Source organism: Quercus robur, chromosome 12 (assembly GCF_932294415.1).
Source record: "Quercus robur chromosome 12, dhQueRobu3.1, whole genome shotgun sequence".
Classification (NCBI taxonomy): Eukaryota; Viridiplantae; Streptophyta; class Magnoliopsida; order Fagales; family Fagaceae; genus Quercus; species Quercus robur.
In genome coordinates, this window is record NC_065545.1 from 14,954,390 (window position 1) to 14,975,450 (window position 21,061).

At 34.3% G+C, this 21,061-nt stretch overlaps 1 protein-coding gene across 1 annotated transcript; it reads left to right on the forward strand.

Moving 5' to 3' along the window:
- The first annotated feature begins 4,353 nt into the window (after positions 1–4,353).
- Positions 4,354–13,759, forward strand: LOC126709339 (uncharacterized). Its single transcript, XM_050409548.1, has 13 exons — positions 4,354–4,641; positions 4,808–4,945; positions 5,110–5,191; positions 5,969–6,045; positions 7,994–8,100; positions 9,047–9,167; positions 10,814–10,930; positions 11,034–11,125; positions 11,406–11,472; positions 11,607–11,685; positions 11,774–11,865; positions 12,994–13,137; positions 13,524–13,759. The coding sequence occupies exons 1-13, from the start codon at positions 4,393–4,395 to the stop codon at positions 13,662–13,664; spliced, it is 1,506 nt and encodes a 501-aa protein (XP_050265505.1). The 5' UTR covers positions 4,354–4,392; the 3' UTR covers positions 13,665–13,759.
- Positions 13,760–21,061: the final 7,302 nt, after the last annotated feature.

Below are 21,061 nucleotides of genomic sequence, written 5' to 3' on the forward strand. Positions count from 1 at the left end.
TATCACCTATATTTTTAAAAGTTTTTCAAGTTGATTTTGTGTGAAAAACATGTTTTCTGGGTGTTTTCGTGAGTCATTTCGCAAATAATCTCAATCACGAGTTTGGACAGAGAGTTTCGCGAGTGTTTCACAAGTACTTTGCGAGAAGGGCTTACCCACGAAAACTCCTAACTTCCCGCGAAAATTACTAGATTAGCATTTTAAAAGGCATTTCGTGGGACATTTGTTTTAAACTTCTCCCATCTTCTTCCAAATCCTTATTTTAATATTTCTATATCAAAACCCAACTAAATTCAATCGGTTTTTATTCCTTTAACATCTCTAAGGTAATTTTTAATTCTTTTCATTGATTTTGATCCTTAGATTATGTTTTTGGGGGTTTTAAGTTCATAGTTGAGATTTTCTCAAATGGAGGTTGGAAAACTTAACTTTGGGTTTTGTTTTAAATGATGATCTGCTTTAGATGTTGACCCCTTGTGGCAAAAAATAACATGTATTTAGGCAAGATTTTCATATGTTCATGCATTGTTTAACATATATGTGTAGGGTGTACACTTTAAGTGTTTGAAAAAAATACCTTTATGATATTTTTTCACTCTTTTGGACTCCAATGAGTACCAATTTTTGGGGATTGTCCATAATTATTCATGTTTTGATAATTGGTTGTGTAATTTACATAATTTGCCCCATGAGTGCCTTGCTCATGTATTGCTCATGCTTCTCATATGCACACTAGATGCACCTTTGATGTACATATTCTATCACTTGACATATTTTGCATTCACTAATACTAGTTAAGTCTTTTTAGACCTTTTTAGCACATATAACATGTTCTTGTGTTAATGTCAAGCCTTGCTCTATATCTTGTTTCATCATTCTTAGCATGTCATTTTTACTTTATACTTTGTAGCATTTTGTTTTTAAGACTATCGTTTGAATTTAATTTTCTCATTCATCTTGCACCCCTTATGCATCATTATCCTTGTTCAATCTTCTTTTCTTTCCCTCATTCCTCTTGATTCATTTGTCTATTTGTGACAAAAAGGGGGAGAGTATATTAGAGAGTATATCGGAGTATATTGTCATTTCTATATGACTCATGTGCACATTCTCAGGGGGAGAAATTCTATCTCGTGCAGATTCGTAAGGGGAGAAAACCATAGGGGAGATGTATATACCAAGGGGGAGAAGACATTTCCCTTTATGAGAAAACTTTATTTTGCTTTATGCTTGTTTTCTCGTTGCTTTATGGTGTTTTGAGTTACATTTAGTATCTATACTTTGTTACTCTCATCGCATCGTGTTTTTATGTTGGACATGCATACATCTTTATGCTATTGTGCTTTATTGGTCGCATGTTCGGATGATCATTTGCTTTGTTATATGACCATTGTAGTCATTTCCATATGATTGTCATATGTTTGATCAAGTTGCTCATATGTTTTACATCATGTTTACTTGATCACATTTTACTTGTTACATTATACTTGACCTTTTATTACTTGCTCTACCTTGAGGGTCTAATGCGTTTTGTGCAAGTGTTTCAAGTTACAGGTATATATGTTCCAAGTTCATCACAAGTTTTAGATTTAGGTGTGAGTGAGTTTTGTCATTGTTTCCAAACTCATGTTTAAGTCTAAAGTCTGTTATAGGGTGTTTTGTCACAGAATAGCCAAATGGAGAGATTGTAAAGTTGTGATTTACAACTATGTTTTATATTGGCTTTATTCCATGACAAAAAATGTTGTATTTGCTTTAATTTTGTTCCTTTTATTTTGTGGAATTTTATTGTATTGAGTTTAGTATTAAGTTGGTGAAGAATCGAGCATGAAATGAAGAATTGCAATTTTGCGACTAACTCGCAAGAAGCTTGCGAGTAAAGGTTCCCGCGAAAAGGGCACGTGAGAAACACATGCTGGAAGCTAAAGAGTCATGTCAGACTGTCAGTTTCGCGAGTTTCTCACGAGAAGGGCCAACTCGCGAGGTACCTGCGAAACTCTTTGCCTAGAGGATTTTAAGTGTGACTTTCTTACCCTTCACTCATACTATATATACTCTCATTACCCATAAAAGTATGAGAGGCTATTCAGAGAAAAAAAAAACCCTAGATAGGTTTTCTACAACACAACACACCCATCTTTTAGAGAAAGAACTACTCATCCTTAGTGAGAAATCATTATAACATCTTCTCCTTCCTTCTCCCATTACCATACTTTGAGAGGAGATTTGTACCTAAACACAACCCACACATTTTCAGAGTATAGTGAGTATTTTGGAGTTTGGGAAGTTTTAGGGATTTGCCAAAAAAAGCCGATGAGGCTTGGCGGATGCAATTAGCCGTATTGCGGGATCCAGAAAGTTAGAGAAGACATAACTCCGAGAAGTTCATTGGTAGCAGGAGCTTGGAGGGCTCAAGTACATTGAGTAAACTAGACTTGGAAGATCTTTTGTTATTCGTGTACTCCAATTTTATTCTCTAGTAGATCGATTTCAACTTGGAGGGTTGCGGAGAGGTTTTTCGCTGAGTTTTTCAGTTTTCTCTTCAATAACACGTCTTTGTGTTATCTTGTATCTGCATCTCTCTTCCCTTACTCTTGTGTTTTACATTTATTGATGATTGTTCATGTTTAAGCACTAGTGTAATTATCGGTTCATTACGAACATTTAATCTTGTTCCACACTTTGATTAAGTAAGAGTAAAAGCAATCTAGTCGTAATTTTAAAATTTGGGATCTAAACAAGCTCATGTGTTTTTAGCACAAATCCAAGCTCTTTCAACTTGAAACTACATATTTTGTCACACATTTAGGTGGCGTTTGGGTATTGCGTTTCTTGCGTTGCGTTTTCTGCATTTTTTTTTCCTGGACGTGCGTCTGGCACTGTTCATTGTCCATGAACAGTGCCAAACGCGTGAATAGTAACTTTTTTATTATTTTCAGTTTTCAGTTTTTAGTAAAATAAGTGGTATCCAAATGGACCCTTAGTATAACTATAAAAGCTACCAAAAATTATATGTTTTGTCTAATACTTAGGGTCCATTTGGTTGGAGGTGTGGAAAAGTGAGAGAATAGAAAATGGTAGGAGGATGGAAAAGTGGGATGATAGAAAAGATTTTAATTTCTTTCTTTTTTGTTTGGTTGGGAGTGAAAAAAGTGGAGGGATGAAAGAAGTGAGTTTGTATAAATTCACTCATGTATGCTTGTTATAAATGATGCCCAATTAAAACAAAAAAAAGTGACAAACAACCAAAAAAAAAAAAAAAAAGCAAAAGAAAAAGAAAAAAAGAAAAAAGAGCAACGTACAGTAAATCAAAAGGAAAAAAAAAAAAAAAAAGGAAAGAAGAGGCAACGCCCAAGGGAAAAAAAAAAAAGAAAAAAAAAAGAGGAGGAGGAGGGTAAAAAAAAGTAAGAAGAAGAAGAAGAAGAAGAAGAGGAAGAGGTGGACGAGGAGGCAACGTCTAATAATAAAAAAAAGAAGGTGAAGAAGAGCAATGTACAGACAAAGCCCATGTGCAAGTGCACATGGGCATTTTTGTCCATTAAACAGCTCCATTTTCTTCCTTCAGTTTTCTTTCCATTTTAGAGAGAAAACTTTCTAGTGAGCTCGAGTAAAAAACACTTGGATTCTACTATTTATTTTCTTTCATTCCTATCTAATCAAACACACTCCAAAAAAGTTTTATTTTCCATTTTCTCTTTAAAGCTTTCCATCGATCATATTTCACCTCTCTAAACAAACACACCCTTAACAAATATTATGGATATCAAACGGACAATTGATAAGAGCCATCCATGTTTAATCTCTCTAAAAAATTTCCTACAGTTTTACTTTGAATAATGCACCTACATTTATGATCACCTAACGTTCAATTCCCTCCCTCTACTTTTGAATTATAAAAAAAATGGTAAAAATATTTGTCTTTCCTTTTAATAATTATCTTATTCATCTTGATGAGCTATAGCAGGTAATTTTTTTAAAATAATTGAATTAGTTTTTATTAAGCAAGAAAAAAATGGTTTGTAGGTCTCTCATTGTCTCCGCACTACTTAAATTTTTGCAATATATTATAGAGTGACCACTTGAATACTAATGTAACTTATTATTACTCGAATTCATAACACTCATAATGATTTTTTACCGATAACTTATTCATGATGGTTTTTGAATTGGCTATGTCAGAAAAAAAGAAAAAAAGAAAAAAAACCAAAACACGTACAGTACTAAAGAAACTTATCACTAATCGAATTCACTTGACTTTTTACCGGTAACTTTTAATTGGGGTGGTTTTTGAATTGGGTATGTCAAAAAAAAAAAAAAAAAAAAATTGTTGGACCTGTTGGTTAAGCCATAGACTTTCCATAATAACTTCAATTAACGCAGCAATATTGTCTTATGCCGGCGTCGACTCCAGCCCGAGACAAAAAAAGAAAGAAAATGTCTGCGCTGATCGACGTGGCGGAAGAGGAAGAGGAAGAGCAACGCACACCTCTTCTCCACAACCACAACGCAGCAGCATCCACTGATGACATCGTCCCCTCCTCCCCCTCCCCATCCAACGGCCCAGATTCATCCCCTCCCGCCGCTCCCACTCCCAATCAACGGCTCCACTCTCTCGATGTCTTCCGCGGCCTCACCGTCGCCGTATGCACCCCGCCTCAACTAAGTATTTCTAACTTTTAACCTTTAAGTAATTATTACTCTACTACCCCTTTGGCTTTGACCGAGAAAGTTGAAACTGAAACTGAAACTGAAACCCACTCACTCAGAATTAGTCTGAAAATTAAGCTGCTTTGTTTAACATTGACAGTTGATGATTTTAGTAGACGATGCTGGAGGGGCATTTCCGTCCATTAATCACTCGCCCTGGTTCGGCGTCACACTCGCAGATTTTGTGATGCCATTTTTTCTCTTTGGTGTTGGTGTCTCTATTGCTCTAGTATTCAAGGTTAGTATGTTTATGTTTAATACTAACATGTTATCAATGTAGCTCAAAACACAAGAATTTTTTGCTCTTTAAATTTTGCATTTCTTCTATACTCTATGAAGTGAGAACTTAAATAATGTTTTGAAATTGAAATAGACTTGTAATAGTATATGTTCATTGTGCAGAGAATTTCTAACAAATCAATTGCTACAAAGAAAGTCGTGCTAAGGACAATCAAGCTGTTCATCCTAGGGTTGGTTTTGCAAGGTATGTTGTTTTTCCTACCCTTTGGCTCGTTCATGACAATGAGCTATGTAGCTCAACTGACACGTTGCGTCTTCTATTATAATTGGATGGAGAGTAGTGAGATCGTGTGTGTAAATTACCAAAAGGCAAAAATATTGTTTTCGTCCCCAAAGTCTACATGAAATGAAGTTCGTTTTTCATCGCTAAACTTTAAATACTTCTTTTTCTATTGCTAATCCATTGAAAAATGTAACATTTTCTGTCCTTGAAACTTTAGAAAGATATTTTTTGTCCCTAAATGATTCAAAAAAGTTATTTTTTCGTCCCTAAACTTTAAAATGATCTTTCATACCATGCATGTGACCAATAACTTTTGTGCCACTTGTTCACCTCAAGTGTACCTTTTAAAAAAAAAAAATGTAATGGTCCTGGTTGCATATCAAATTCTCTAATGCTATAAATAGTAACACCTACAAGTAGGATAAAAGTTAACGAGACTGGATGGAAAGACAGAAAGTATAATGTTTTCAATAGTTTAGGGACGAAGACGAACTTTAAGTAAACTTTAGGGGCATAAGCAATATTTTTGTCAAAAAATAAATCTGTTTGTGATGAGATTACTGTCAGAATACAAAAATTTCAAAGTAGTTTGAATTGAGTCCTAGCTCTCAACTACCTAATGTAATTAGTATTTATTTACAAATTACAACTCAGTAATTATGAGGAGCTGTTTATGTACTTTTGTTTATCAATGCTTTGATAAAAAAAAGATTTGGTTTTGTTTGGAATGTATTCTAGGTGGGTATTTTCATGGGCGTAACGATTTAACATATGGAGTTGATGTGGACAAGATACGTTGGCTAGGTGTATTACAGGTAAGCATTATTCAGTTCAACACGCTACAAATCTTAACACTGTTAGACTTGAACAACAAATATGACAAAGGCCTTGCTTACAGCCTAACAACAATAGAGTAACAAAGCCTAGCATGCTCCCTTTACAGAGCAATCAACCACAATGGTAATAACAACTGAGGTTCTGCACTATCTATCGGTGCATCAAACTCAGTTTACCAAATGATTTGGCACTGCATTGAACAGGCAAAGCTTAGCGTTTTGTTGCATAGAACAGACAGAGGAATCCCCCCATAGCAGCATATGGCTCTGTTACTGATAAAAAATTTAAATTCCCTTTAGCTGCCACTGGAGCCTTAACCTACCAACTGATAGCTTTTGCAATATTCTTCTCATTCTTCACCTACTGTCCATGTATACTGGCATTATTTTTTTTTTGGCACGAGATATGATTTACAACATCTCCCAATACCAGCTTGCAAATATTGCAATTAGCCTTTGCCTTGAAGTTCCTCAAGTCACAGTCAACAAATTTGCTCAATAGAACCCCAACAGTCAATCTCAGGCTTCTTAATCAAGCACTTCTCATAATTTCCTTCTAAACACTCTAGGAAAAATCAAACCACACTCAAAATTGAGGTGATCCTTGCTCTCCATACAATCCCTACATAAACACAAAACGAATCCCTTTTATAACCCCACTGGAGCAATCTAGCATGAGTAGACACTCTATTCCTGAATGCCAACCAGGAGATAAACACATGATTTGGTATTGCAGCAGAGTACCATACTCATTTCCACCAGGTTTCAGCACTTACAAAAAAAAAATCCTGATTTAGAAGAAATTCAGATTGGATTATTTTTCTCTCTCTTATCTAAACTTGAGGTTGATTACTTTGAATTCCACTCAAATCATCAGATGTTGCCACTCCTCTTGATGCATGCTGGACACTTAAGCTTCCATGCAATGGGCTGCATCATACACTACCATATGGCCAAATCTGGTGTAGAGAACTCCAAGTGGATGCTAATTGTCATGCAATAGGGATATGTTGCTGTCATCCCCCACTTCAAACCTTAGAAAGGGCCTCGCTAAGCTTTTTAACTTCAGAAATTTTCTCCATCCCTTGGTACAATGCTGAGGAGCCTTCACAAAAAGTGGGGAAGCATTTATTAATCAGAGATTCAGAAGCAAGATCATGATCCAAAAAAAAAGCAGTAGTACATGTTTTGATAGTGTTTTTTCTATAAGAACCTTACTACCACTATTGCAGATACTGCCACCACTACATCTTCTCCTACATGCTTGGTGGTGATAAATATAATTCAATTGCTATAACTACAATACAAAATCTGGTTTTCACAAAAAGTCAGAAAGGATAATTTAGTTGATTCAACTTGGTCCAGACTTCTCAGAATGTAGGGTTGATAATGCTGGGTTATGACAGAAGAGCTCCATTGCATTGGTGCAACTTTATGCTAGGAAATTCTTAGGTGCATGTCTAATCATTTGCTGTGTGATGTCTTCTCTTGATTTGGTAGTATGGCAGTGTATCAATGCCTAAGTATAATCTATACATCTCCTGGGGTTTTGGATTAGTTTAGTCAATAATACAATCGTGTCCTGAGTTAGGTATTAACTGAAAATTCTTTATATGATCATATATTTGCATAGTTTTTTCCAGGAATTTTGGGCATTCAAATGTTTTTTTTCCTACTCTTGAAAGTGAAAATTCATGTTCTTGTGTATTACCTCATGTGCACTGCATCAAATATATGCCATATATGGATGATTAAACTGAAAGGGGCATACTTAACCTCAATAGATGAATTGTTCTTTTAGGATTGTTTACTTCAGAACAGATAAAAGTACTATTATCTGCTGGTCTAGTTCTATAAATAGATATTAAGATTCAAAAACCTTTTAAAGCTAACGTGCATATTGCAAATGTGTTTACATAATTTACAGAGGATATCAATTGGATATCTGCTGGCTTCAATGGCGGAGATCTGGCTTGTTAACAACGATATTGTTGATTCAGCAACAGCTTTTGTGAAGAAATACTACATTCAGTGGTTAGTTTGGTTAGAATACATAATTCCACTGGTACTCATGTTTTTCACATGCAATTGCACTTCGTAGATGTATTTGGAATGCACACATGTTTTTGGTTTTATGAACTGATTCTACAAAAGCTTCAAGAGTGTGCTTCTTGACTGACTTCATGTAGAGATAAAACCATATTTTTTGGGTTTTAACTAAAGAATGGAAGATGGAAGCAGGATGGTTGATCTCAAAATAATTATGGAAATTTTAATAAGAAAAGTGCAATCAAGATGCCAAGTTTTGGTCCTTTTATATTTCTGTTCTTTCTTTAGATATTTTTGCACCTACTTGGCAGTCTTGGGGATGTCAAAATTTAAACCGCGCTCTTTTTTTTGGAAGTTTGTGTTATGCTTAGCTATGATTTTGAAATGAAGAGGCTGAGTTGAAAACATTTTGTATATACTTCATGAATAGGTGGTAATTATTAAAATTTATGATGATCAGGCTATAAATTTTAGGAACATTAACCTCAAATGTTACTTTAAAAAAAAATAAAAAAATCATTAAGGCCTTTGAGTTATGAGTCAGATTATTGGCAAACTTATTAACAGGAATCCAATGATATCACGTGACAAAAAAATCTAGGGTGAGATGACTGGCATACTTTTTTCTTCTTCTTCTTGTTTTATTTATTTATTTATTTTTGGTTGTGATAACATAGGGAACCTATCTAAAGAACAGCCCTTTGGGCTCGCCTCTAGTCAGTAAAACCTACAGGCAATGACCTCACCTGCTAGAATGAGTTGGGTAATCTAGGGACATTCACCCCTTGTGGGCAATGACCTGCATACTTTTGTCATTCTAATTTTGTTTAGAGTTTCTAGGTCTCTTAGATGGTATACTTTTTCACGGATGATATGTTTCTCCTCTTGCATTTGAGGTTTTCTAAGTGCTAACTTTTGCTTAATTGTGCAGGATGTTCGCTACCTCACTATGCTCAGTATACATGTGCTTACTATATGGCCTTTACGTTCCGAACTGGGAATATGAAGATTTAAGCATGAATTTGACTGGTTATGCATCTGGTACTCAAATTGTGAGTTGAATCATATAATTTCTTGAAAGTTTTTCATTGGCAACATTCTGTCAATATGTCAATCTGTTGATGAAGATAGCTTGAGACTTCCAAATTTGTTACTTTATAACTGAAGATGTTCTCTTTACTTTTCATATCTTTTCATGTCTGATTTTGATTTTTGAGCAATATGCCATAAAATGATTAGTTAACAGTATTGATTACTGGATGCCTATGTTGGGCCTATTTTCCACAACTGAGACTTATATTTGATGCACATGCTTCACTTGTTTTGTTGGGTAGGGTGTGAATTGAAGCTGTTCTTATGACCCAATTTCTTATGGTATGTGTATTGGACATTGATAAATTACCACTTGTCTCAAAAGATTAATTGTTGGTGTACGGCACCGAGGTCCCAAGACCCAATTGGGCCCTGGGTTCAGGCCCAATGGCACAGCCCCATTACTTTAAATTCTGCTTGAAACTACCTTCATGAACTACGAGTTTTGAGCCTTGACCCCTAACCGATGCTCGACATAAATTTCCCGAACAAACAATGAATCCTTGTCCGGACGTACCATAGGATGCTCGACAGTTCAGGAAACATCACTACCGAGCATATTAACTTGAGTTGGAACCAAGTTCCAAAGCCATAATCGTTGCATTCCACTCTCACCTAAACATCCACTTACAACAGATAATATTGGACCTTCAATTGCACTAACAATGGCAGTAATCATGATCTCCCCACTAACTTAGAGCTATAAATAGGAGAAGCTGGGGGAGAAATGGGGGTTCAGAAAAAAGAGAGAAAAAACAGTCATTCAGGGAGGGAGAGAGGATATTACTTTGAGTCTCTGTGCTGAGAACGACCCAGAGTAGGAAATCCAAAAGCCCACCTTATAAATAAGTTGTGAGCCCAAGTGAGGTTAAGCCCAATAGTCTCATTTCCGGCGCGCACAGTTGGGCAATGATGAATTTAATCTTTTAACTATTATTCTAACACTTTCTCTCATGTGTGGGCCCAAACTCCCCCTTAATAAGCTAGACCAAACATGTTGGATTTTTAATTTTTTAAATGGAAGGTAGAGTGGAGACAGAGTTTGAACTCCAAATCACTTGCTTTGATAAATTATCACTTGTCCCAAAAGTTTAAGTTGTTAAGAAATGGTGAATTCAATCATTTAGCTGTAAACCATTATTCTAATATAGATAATATTTGGTTTCTTATTTTTCATTTTGTTGGATAGTTTGTCATTCAAATTCCAGTAACTAAGTGTGCTTGCAACTAGAATTGTCTAAGTAGTCAGCAGCTTTGACTGCTTGTCCTGGAATCTGAAGGTGGCCCTAAAGCACTTCTTTAGGCCTAATTTTTGTCAAATAATCGATTAGAAATGATTTTATTTCATAAGAGTGAGATCTACACTGTGAGAACATGTAATTGCTGTATACATGGAACCACAGTTTTAACTAAATTATGTAAGGAAAGAAGATATGAATCTAGAGATCTATGTTATGGGTGCTTCCCCACATGTTTGCAAACAAGCTAATTGTTGCTTACTGCTTAAAGTCTTGTACATGTTTTTTGTATCCCATTTTGTTTGTGGAACTTATTCATTTCATTTACCCTCAAGTGGAACTATTTTAAACAAGAAATTGTTCAATAGGTTCATTGTGAAGTGAGGGGCAGTCTTGAGCCTCCTTGTAATGTGGTTGGCTTGATTGATCGAGTTATTCTTGGTGAACATCATCTTTATCAACATCCTGTGTACAGAAGAACAAAGGTTATTTTTCTTGGCCTTTGTAACTGCTATCTTGAACTCCCTATCTATAGGTTCTATTGTTTGTTCATCAGGGGGATCTTATCTTAATCTTTGTTTTGCTCAGGAATGCAGTATTAATTCTCCTGACTATGGACCTCTGCCACAAAATGCACCTGGGTGGTGCCTTGCACCATTTGATCCAGAGGGCATCTTAAGGTTTGATAATGGCATTCCTTTTTTCTGTTTCCTTGTATATTATTAACTTATGAACTGTGACAGTTTATAATGTATTAGAGAGAGGGCACTCAAAGCACAGTTAATTTCTAAATACACTGTACAACTTTCTTAATTGCAATTCCCCCCCCCCCCCCCCCCCCCCCTTTTCAAAAAAAAATGGCAATGTAAATGTTAAAGCGTTATTCATTACCATCCTCATTGATAGGTGCTGGTTGTTGGTACTTGGTTGCTAATTTCTTTTGCTTACAAATTTTTCCAGTTCATTGATGGCTGCTATCACATGTTTTGTGGGATTGCAATTTGGGCACATACTTGTGCATTTTAAGGTACAGTGTTTCTTCTTGTTGCTTCATAACATGTAGGCATAGTTTTAGCTATGTCTTATTGATTTTCAATTTGTCTTGATGTGACTCTTTGATAGCTTTATTTGATCATATAAACTTTTATCTTTTTTCTTCAGGACCAAATGCAGAGGGTCCTTTTATGGTCCATGTTATCATTCCCTCTATTAATTGCAGGATATGTTTTGGAGTTGCTAGGTATTTTGTCTTGTATCTGGTTTATATCTTTTAGCTCTTTGTGAATTTCACTTTGTTTCTTGCAAGTAATTTCTGTAAGGTATATCAGGTGTTCCTTTCTGCAAGCCACTGTATACATTGAGCTATATGTGCATCACGGCAGGAGCATCAGGCTTGTTCCTAACCATTATCTTTTACATAGTAAGTTCATCATTCTAGATAGTGCTCTGATTAATTGACCAATATCCCCATGATTTAAAAGTGACCCAAGTTTAGCTTGCTATGACTTGTACCATCAGGTGAGATCAAACCCAGTGATCCATATCAATAATTGATTTGTTAAATTGGGAAAATCATGGAGAAAATAGAAGAGTTTACAATCTCTTGATATGTCAGCACTCTGACTCAAGCTTGAGTTTATCTTGACCTATTTTTCAAAAAGTTTTATTTATTTATATATGGGGGATGGGGGTTCCAATAAAGGGGTGTCTCAATTTTTTTCAATTATAATTAGGTCAAAGGAAAACATCACTTGTAATTTTTAGTCATTAGCAATTTCTCTACCATAAAATTATACAACTTGATTTCAACATAAAGCCGTGGAATTATCATGGCATACTGAAATAAGTGTGACTTTAGATTCTTTATATTGATTGCAGAATTCTTGACATGTTCAGGAGAAGTGCAAATGTGACGTTAAATTAAGTTTTGCCTGTAGTATGTAGAGATTTTCGTCCTATAAAAGTTTCAAATTCTGAAGGTCATCTCCCTCTGTTGAGAAATCAAAGAAGCTATAGGATTAGAGAAGTTAATCTTGAAAGGCACCTAGATTTTGTCTGGCTTTCAGTGCTTTGAGATTAGAATGTAATTTTTAGAATCTTTATATCACAGATGAATGTATTGACTCCAAACTTAGATGGAAAGTGTTGTGATACGATTTTAGAGTTGGCATCATTTTCTACCTTTGAGTGACAGTGCCTGATTCTTAAAGGATGGAATGCCCAATGATGGGAGACATCCTCTGCCATATATTTCCAATCCTTTAAAATATTAAGGTCTTACCATACTCTCTGGTTTTCGAGGTTGCTTTCAACCTTTTCCTCCAGAATCCACAAACACAGATGGTGACTATGATATATAACACCAGTAAATCTACTCTTTGGTTTGATGACAAGGACCTATATGATGCGTAACATTAGCTTGTCTTAACATCTCTGCAATGTGATACATAATGTTCAATTGGAATAATGAGACTGAAATTACAAAAACATTGCCTGTTTAGTTAAACCATCTTTTAAAAACAAAAAATTAAACCCTCTGTAAATGCAGGTTGATATCAAACATTTCAGAAAGCCCACAATGTTACTAGAATGGATGGGGATGAACGCTCTCATTGTATATGCTTTGGCTGCTTGTGATCTCTTCCCAGCAGCTGTGCAGGGTTTCTATTGGCATTCACCTGAAAATAACTTGGTAATTCTCTTTCTTTGTACTAGGGTATTACTTGTGAGTCACTATGCTTCTCTTTTACAATAAGCATATGTCTATGCAAGAAAAATTGCGGAATTTCATCTTTTTAGTGCACCCTCCAATTGTTGTGTGGAGATTGGAGAAGTTGCTAGTTAATATTAGTTATATGTAAATATTTTGTTCATTGCCTCACTTGTGAAAGTGGATTGACTGACATGCAAGATGGGTACTTCTTGACAACAATATTACTGAAGTATGTATCATCAGGAGTGTGATATTATTTTGTACCATATTGTAATAGATTTATGCGATTGTTGAACACAATTGATGTATTGGTTGACTTGGCACATTATCTGATAGACAATTTTTGGGCCAAATCTGATGTGCAGGTTGATGGCACAGAATCGTTATTGCAGGCCATGATTCATTCAGAAAAGTGGGGTACCCTGGTGTTTGTAATGCTTGAAATTTTGTTTTGGAGTATTGTTGCTGGTTTCCTCCACCTGAAAGGCATATATTTAAAACTATAAAATATATAGACATGTACATGGTCTATGTTGTATGTCCCCTGTAAATAACAAAATTTTTGCGTGTATATGATTAGCCATCGCTGTGTGTGTACAAATTGCTAGCCTAATTGAACCAAATGACTTCTACTTTTAGCTGGTTAGATGACTTGTAGCATACTTTTAAATTAACTGTAGCATTAAAAGAATTATTTGAAGCACAGCTGTACAAAGATAAAGTGAACAAATTGAGACTGTTCTTGGAGCTAGAGGATGATTTTGCGGCTAAGAAGTGAAGCTTTGCCCTTATTAAAGCATAAAGTGGGAAATGAGCGGACATTTCTTTTTGTGGCATGATGATTGGCGCCCAGATGGTCCCCTATTTCAGAAATATGGGGCTTTAGAGTAGCACATGATACTGCAACTGTTACTTCAGCAAAGTTGTCGAGTGCAATTTTAAATGGCCAATAAAATTGGCATCCTTCTAGGTTAGATGACCTCTAGTTATGATTTAAGGAAAGATGGCTGATGTTCTCATTGTCATTGGTGGTAGGGGCGGCCCAACATAATTTGGGGACTAAGGCGAAAAATTTATGCGGGACCTTTAATATGTAAATATTAATTAAACAAAATTATTTAATACTAATCAAATTAAGGTTAATTCGATACATTAAATACATAAATAATACCAACTAGACTAATGTTAATTTCATATAGAGAATTAAATATCATCGTTGAATTATAAATATTAATAAAAAGAAATAAAAATATATTGCAATTGAAAAAGATACTTTATTTTGGATATAAGACGATGTATAATTAAATAAAGTTGTAATCTAATTTTTAATTTTATATTTTGATTTTAAGAGAGAGAGATAGATATTATTTGGTGTGTGGCTTTGTAGGATATTAGTTTACAAAAATCAAAGTCTCAAATCATCAAGGGAGATTAATCTATAATTGATGATTTAACACATTTGAAACATCTTTTTGAAATATTTTAGGGTTTTAATTGAGTTAAGGTTCTATTGGTCTCGTAATTTGAGAGTCTTAATAGAAATGAAAAAGAAAAATGCGCTAATTAAAAGTACTATAAAATGTTCAAAATATAATGTGATATTGTCTCTCATTAATGAACTTCATCAATTTAACTAATGAATGTTTATATCACTTTTTTGTAATTAATAACATGACAATTTGTAAACCAATAGTAAAATTTGTAGTATCCTTAACATCTCTAATAAAAAAAAATGTACAACCTTTAAAATATATATATATATATATATATATATATATAGTTTTATAAAAATTTGGGCCTTCAACTATGGAAAGTGGGGTATTTTTTTCTAAGAAAATTTTTGTTTTTTGGTGGGGCCTTAGGCCTAGGCCTAACTTGCCTAGGCCTTGAGCCGGCCCTGAATGGTGGTGAAGATCATGTGGAATGGAGGGCTGCTGCCTGTTGCTAGTAATGCAGTTTAATTGTGAGGACTTGGACGATGATAACTTGATAAGGGATATCGGGATTTAATTGGTGTGTAAGCTTGTTTGGTTTCCTAAAGTAGTGCCTAAAAATGCTTTTGCAAGCTGGTTGGTAGTGAAGAAAAACAAGCTTACTACCAAAGATTGGCAAATTGGGGGTATTCAGGGACGTGTTATGTACCTTCTGCGGGAATAGAACTAAGACTTGGGATCAATTTGTATGTTGAGTGTTCATTCTCTAACAGGATCTTCAATCGACATGGTGATCCTCAGGAATGTTTAATCAATTGGTAAGTAGGAGATTGACATGAAAAGTTTGAATGACGAGTCAAAAGGATAAAAGGGAAAGGATTTCAGCATGTCATGACTCATGACTCGAGTGAGGTAGCATCGCAAGAGTAACTTAACGCATTTGGATTGATTCAAATGCTAGAATTTATGATGGAAAGATTTGAACTGAAGCTGAAGCTAAAATTTTTCAAGTTATCCTGTAGATAGAAACTGTAAAAACATAAGAAATTTTATTCAAAATAGCAATTTTTGTAGTTTTTGGAACACTTTTACTTGTTCTTATTGTTGATAAAGTGAGCTATTTTTATTTTTTTGATAATGATAAGGTGAGCTATTGTTTGCTGTTAGTTGAATTTTTCCTGCTTGTTTTTGTGTTGAAACTTTAGTTATTTTGTCGTATGGGGTTGTACTTTTGGTTTGGTGAATAAAGTTGCTCATTCCTAAGACACGGCGGAAAAATAAAAGAAAAAAAGAGTGAAGGCACTGTAACATTGATATTGATATAAAAAAGACAAATTCTACCAAAAAAAGATATAAAAAAGACAAAGGCTAATAATGACTTAAAGCAACTCGTACAAAACATAGAAATTATCTTTTATGACAAGCGTACTCGATATCTCTCTCTCTCTCTCTCTCTCTCTCTCTCTCTCCCTCCCTTTTTTGAATTATCTTTTATAGATATATATTGTATATGTCTATTATTTTTCTCCAATGAGAGTGGTCATTGCTGTTTGATATTGACTATTTTTTCTCAGTATATATAGTTCTTCTGTTTGTCACACACTAAGTCATTAAATGAAGGAATCCCTGGGAGATAATTCTGAGATGCTATCTAGGTGTTTCAAATTTAAGATCTTATGGATCTCATGAAGCTTTAGAAATTATTACGCTAATCTATCTCATACACACCAAGTAATTAAATAGAGAAATATCTTGGAGGTGACTCTAAAATATTGACTAGAGGGTTTCAAATCCAGATCTTATAGATTTCATGAGGCTTTAGAAATTATTAGACCAACCTTTTGGGATTATTATAACATCTCTCTTGCATACGTGTGGACTATGTGGACAAGACGTACTAATATATACCTTTTATATCAGAACATTACATTGGCCTGTAGCACATTATTGAAGGCAGATCCCAAAAAGGTTAGCCTATGACATGAACTTTGGTGTACACAGGCACAGCAAATTGCTCTATGAGAGAAACAATGGCCAAAGCCCCATTTTCTTGTGACTGGATCTAAGATTATTCAAGACTTCCACAGCCTTAGTGTGTCTAAAGGAATATCATATGTAGACATGACAAAAATTGTTGTAAGACTAAAACATTCAATCATTAACTTTGTGTCTAAAAGTTTTGTTTGACATAGACAAGACTGAAAGATTATACCAAGATTATGTCACTCTCACTCCCTTTGACAGGAAAATAAAGAAAAATAGCAAGGTAAAGTTTAATTCAGCAGCTTTCGGTATTCATTGTGGCCAACAAAAAATTACTTGTGTAATCCAAAAGCTAAGAGTCCGTTCACATGGCCTTTTTATAAGTATCATATCCTAATTTCCAGCATGTTTACTGAAATAACCTTTGTCTAGAATATGAAATATTTGGTTTATGTGTTTGATGGAGAAGGTTGAATTCTTGAGTGAGGTTGGATTGAAAACTAGGACTTAGATTAATTTGGATGTAAATTTAACAAACAAAATATTAAATAAAAATGAAATCTCCATTTAGAAGCATTGGACTTCGGAAATGTTATATTTCTAGCTCAATATAAAATCGTATCCTTTCATAAGCTGTAAACTGCAAAAATCAAGATCAAAGTCCCGAAAGGGCTACTTCAAAAATTTTATTCAATAATTAGTAACTATATTATGATAACGAGTAATTGTCCTTATGTTCATTAGCTAAAAGCTGCGATTTTCATGTAGAAAACGAGTAGTTATATGTTATTGAAATAATTATACAGTAAGTGATTAGTTAGGAAGCATAAATATTTTATTTAGGGCATACTCATATCATACTAATGTCATACTGGTGCTATACTGGTTGTATCATATTTTAATTTTTTAGAATTTACTCGTATCACCACTTATATTTATGTTTTATATCCGTATTCATGTTCGTGTCCTTGCTACCTGAATGATTAGAGATGTCCCCACAGCCCCCACTGTTTTTGATAAAGATGGGCAATCCCTTTTGATAAAGGAATCGAATCCTCAAGATTGACGTCTTGTTGGATAAGAAAATACACCATAAAAGGTTAATAATTTATTCCTGTCTTTTCAAAAAGAATTAGTGGCAAATATAGACTAGAATAATAAAGATCTCTAGCTCAAAGGAATTTCCTGCTTTGGTATATTTAGTTTCTTCCTATCAAAGACAGAACTACTTAGTTGGTGAAAAAGGGTTTTGAGCAGGTGCGGCTCTACATAGAGTTCAGGGTGGTCACAGACTCACAGGACCACCCTGACTTGGAAAAAAAAAAATTATTATTATTTATAAATTTTTGATTTTTTTATTTTAAAAAAAACTTTGTGACCACCTTAAATTTTTTTTTTAGGCCCAATATAATTAAATTCTGGACAAAATTTGGTAACAAGCATGGGTGTAAATTAAGGTTACAACTCTATTCAATATTTTTTTATTGAACATGAATTTAACAAATCTACTATTTAATTAAATTTTCTTCTTAAATTCTTCATACTAGCAACATTTTAAGAAGATAAAATATCAATAGTTATGTCATCAATCAAATATTTAAATTTCAAATTTTTGTAATCTAAAATTATACATAAAAAATAATTTTATGGATCGAATGACAAACAACATCCGATTAGCATGAAATTTTAATGTGTTTAAGAAGTATAGAGAATATGCAATTTATCGATTAGATTTTCAAAATATGTAACTATGTTAATTCATTTAGTGAGAGTGACTACAACAAAGTTTATAGCCAAATTTTGTTCTTAAACTTTAGTCTTTTTAACAATATATTAGGTCCTTACAAATAAAAATAAAAGTCCAAGAAAAATTTTATTTAACTAAACTTTTGAAGAGAAATAACTTGCAATATTGATAATTAGACTATAATATAACGATTTCAAAATAATAAGATTTGTAGAAGGAAATTGTAAGATTTTATGTATTTGCGTGTGTGTGTATTTTTTTATTTTTTTTATTTTTGGTCTATGTACAAAATATTCTTTTTATTAGATTATGTATAATTTAAGTTTTTTTTATTAGATTATGTATAATTTAAGTTTTTTAAGGACCACTCTCAAAAAAATTCCTAGAGCCTAGTTTTGAGCAATCTCTTTTGGCCATAAACAACTTTAAATGAAGCTCTCCTTCTTTTGATTCCACCACCATTTCCTGGGGTAAACTCACTAAAGATCTATTCCAACTAGTTTTTCTTTTCACATCAATATAAACGCCAGCCACTAGCCATGCCTGCCATGCATTTTCTTGCATTGCCTTCTCCCTTTTTCCTAAACACTCCCTCCAATCGTTAGGAAGAAATAAAGAGAAAAAAAAATGGCTACTGAGAAGGCCAATGCTGAAGTTTCACAAACCCAAAGTAGCAGCACCCAAGATAATTCAACTGATCAATCAGAAAACAGCAAACAATCAGCAACACCTTTCTTTGGAAAAGCACTTGCACATAGGGCACTTTATGGTTCAGGCAGCAGAAGCAGTGGAAGCAGAAAGGTTAGAACCAATGACGTTAAGTCATTACCAAGTAGGCTAAGCAAGGTCTCATTGGCCGAAGGCGGTACGAAAAACTAGAAATGTGCTCTTTTGAGCTTTTCTATTTTTATGTACTTGAATGATGTTCTCCTTGTTCAGAATTAGATGTAACATAAACATTCCCATTATGTCTAATGCAATATTATGAAATAGTATTATGTTTCTATATAGCACATTATCCTCAATTCTTATGATCATCTGTACTACAAAAATGCTTGTATTTAAGTCAGAACATGAAAACTTGTTAGCATACGCTTCTATGAGGTTGTAACATCATTCATCATTTGTCACTGTCATTAATTAACTTCAGTGTCTCCCTTTTACATAATTTTGCATCGATCACCAATAATGAAACTCATCAAGAAGACTAGTAACAGGCTTTCAACTATGGCAAAGCTGAGTTTTTAACATTTGGCATAGGCACACAGAATGACATTCCCTTCTACTACCATAAAGAGAACCATAATGCATTACAACTAAAATGCAATTGCTGTGGTCATATTATCACCATATCTAATTGGAGATAGCAAACAACATTATACTTGCATGCACGCTTATGTGGACATTTTCTTGGAAACCACAATTTAAAATCCAAAAAGCATGAGAAAGAGAATAATTATAATTTAATCTTGCATCTAATTCATGACTTGGGCATACATTAAAGAATCTAAGAGATTTTTTCAGTCCTGAACAGAGCCATACTAGAAAAGTATGAACCCAGTATTTGTGTGCAATAATTGCATCAGTATTAGGCTCAGGTTTAATCCAACACAGTAACAAAAAACATATAAACTGTGACCATTTTTTTCCAGATGCTCAAACAGTCAAACAACTGAAGAATAATTGAATGAAATCAAATACCAAACTGAATTTGATCAATTCATCTAAGAAATACTAGTGTGGATTAAGTCAACTCAATCTCTTTGTTTGTAACAATGCCCAAGTTGAAGGTTTTCTTCTTGAAAAAGGAAACAAATTCTCCAATCTGTTTACTGTGCTTCATAGTTAAGACTCATTAAATTAATCTTTGGAAACATAAGCCCAGCTCAGTTTACATAAACAAGATTTGTTTATGATAAGCCTTAAAAAGAGCAAATTGAAAAGAACTCAAATATACACAAAAATTCCCAAAAGATTTGCAATCTAAATTTATGTGATATACACAATAAAAATAAATGTGGGGTACAGGAATTTAAATAAGGTAATTGCGCCACGTGTCATACCCATGGTTGAGGGGGCCATTATCATGCCGAGGAGGTCACACCCTCAGACAGTAAGACCACGTTAGTGACACGTTACCATAGGAGGTTATACGGTAGAGAAAGAGTTTCGAAAAAGGGGTTAGCCCTAACATGACTAAAGGGATGGTGACTGCCACCACATTTAATGCATCCCACCAAACCTCCTGGTTGCATTTATGTGAAGAAGACCCTTGAACAGTATTGCTTTGAATGCCGCAACTCACAAGGGGTTTGGGAAGGTGTCTGATGGGACAAGCACTCAAGTAGTGGCCTAAACAATTAACAAATGAAGGAACAAGATCATCTAAAGGGAACTATATAATGTAAGAAACCTTCCAGGGAAAGGGGATTGGAAAATTTGTATAGAGAACACTGTAGCAACAAGAACTGAAATTGTATCCAAGTCTAAAAGAATTATATTCAAGAATCACTCTCCTCGTACTTTGCCGAGGAAGGATTTATTTGAATAGAACTTGTCATTCTTAGCTTTCTTTTAGACGGGGTTAATCTGCAAAGATGGGCTTCGGTCGGGATTGTTGAGTTTACGCTTGTAGAGAAAAGCTTGGGATCTAGGCTCAGTGATTTTTTATTGGACCAGAAAGCTAGGAGTGTAAAAAAAAATGGCCCACTATCATAAGGCCTTCTTATTATGATGTGGA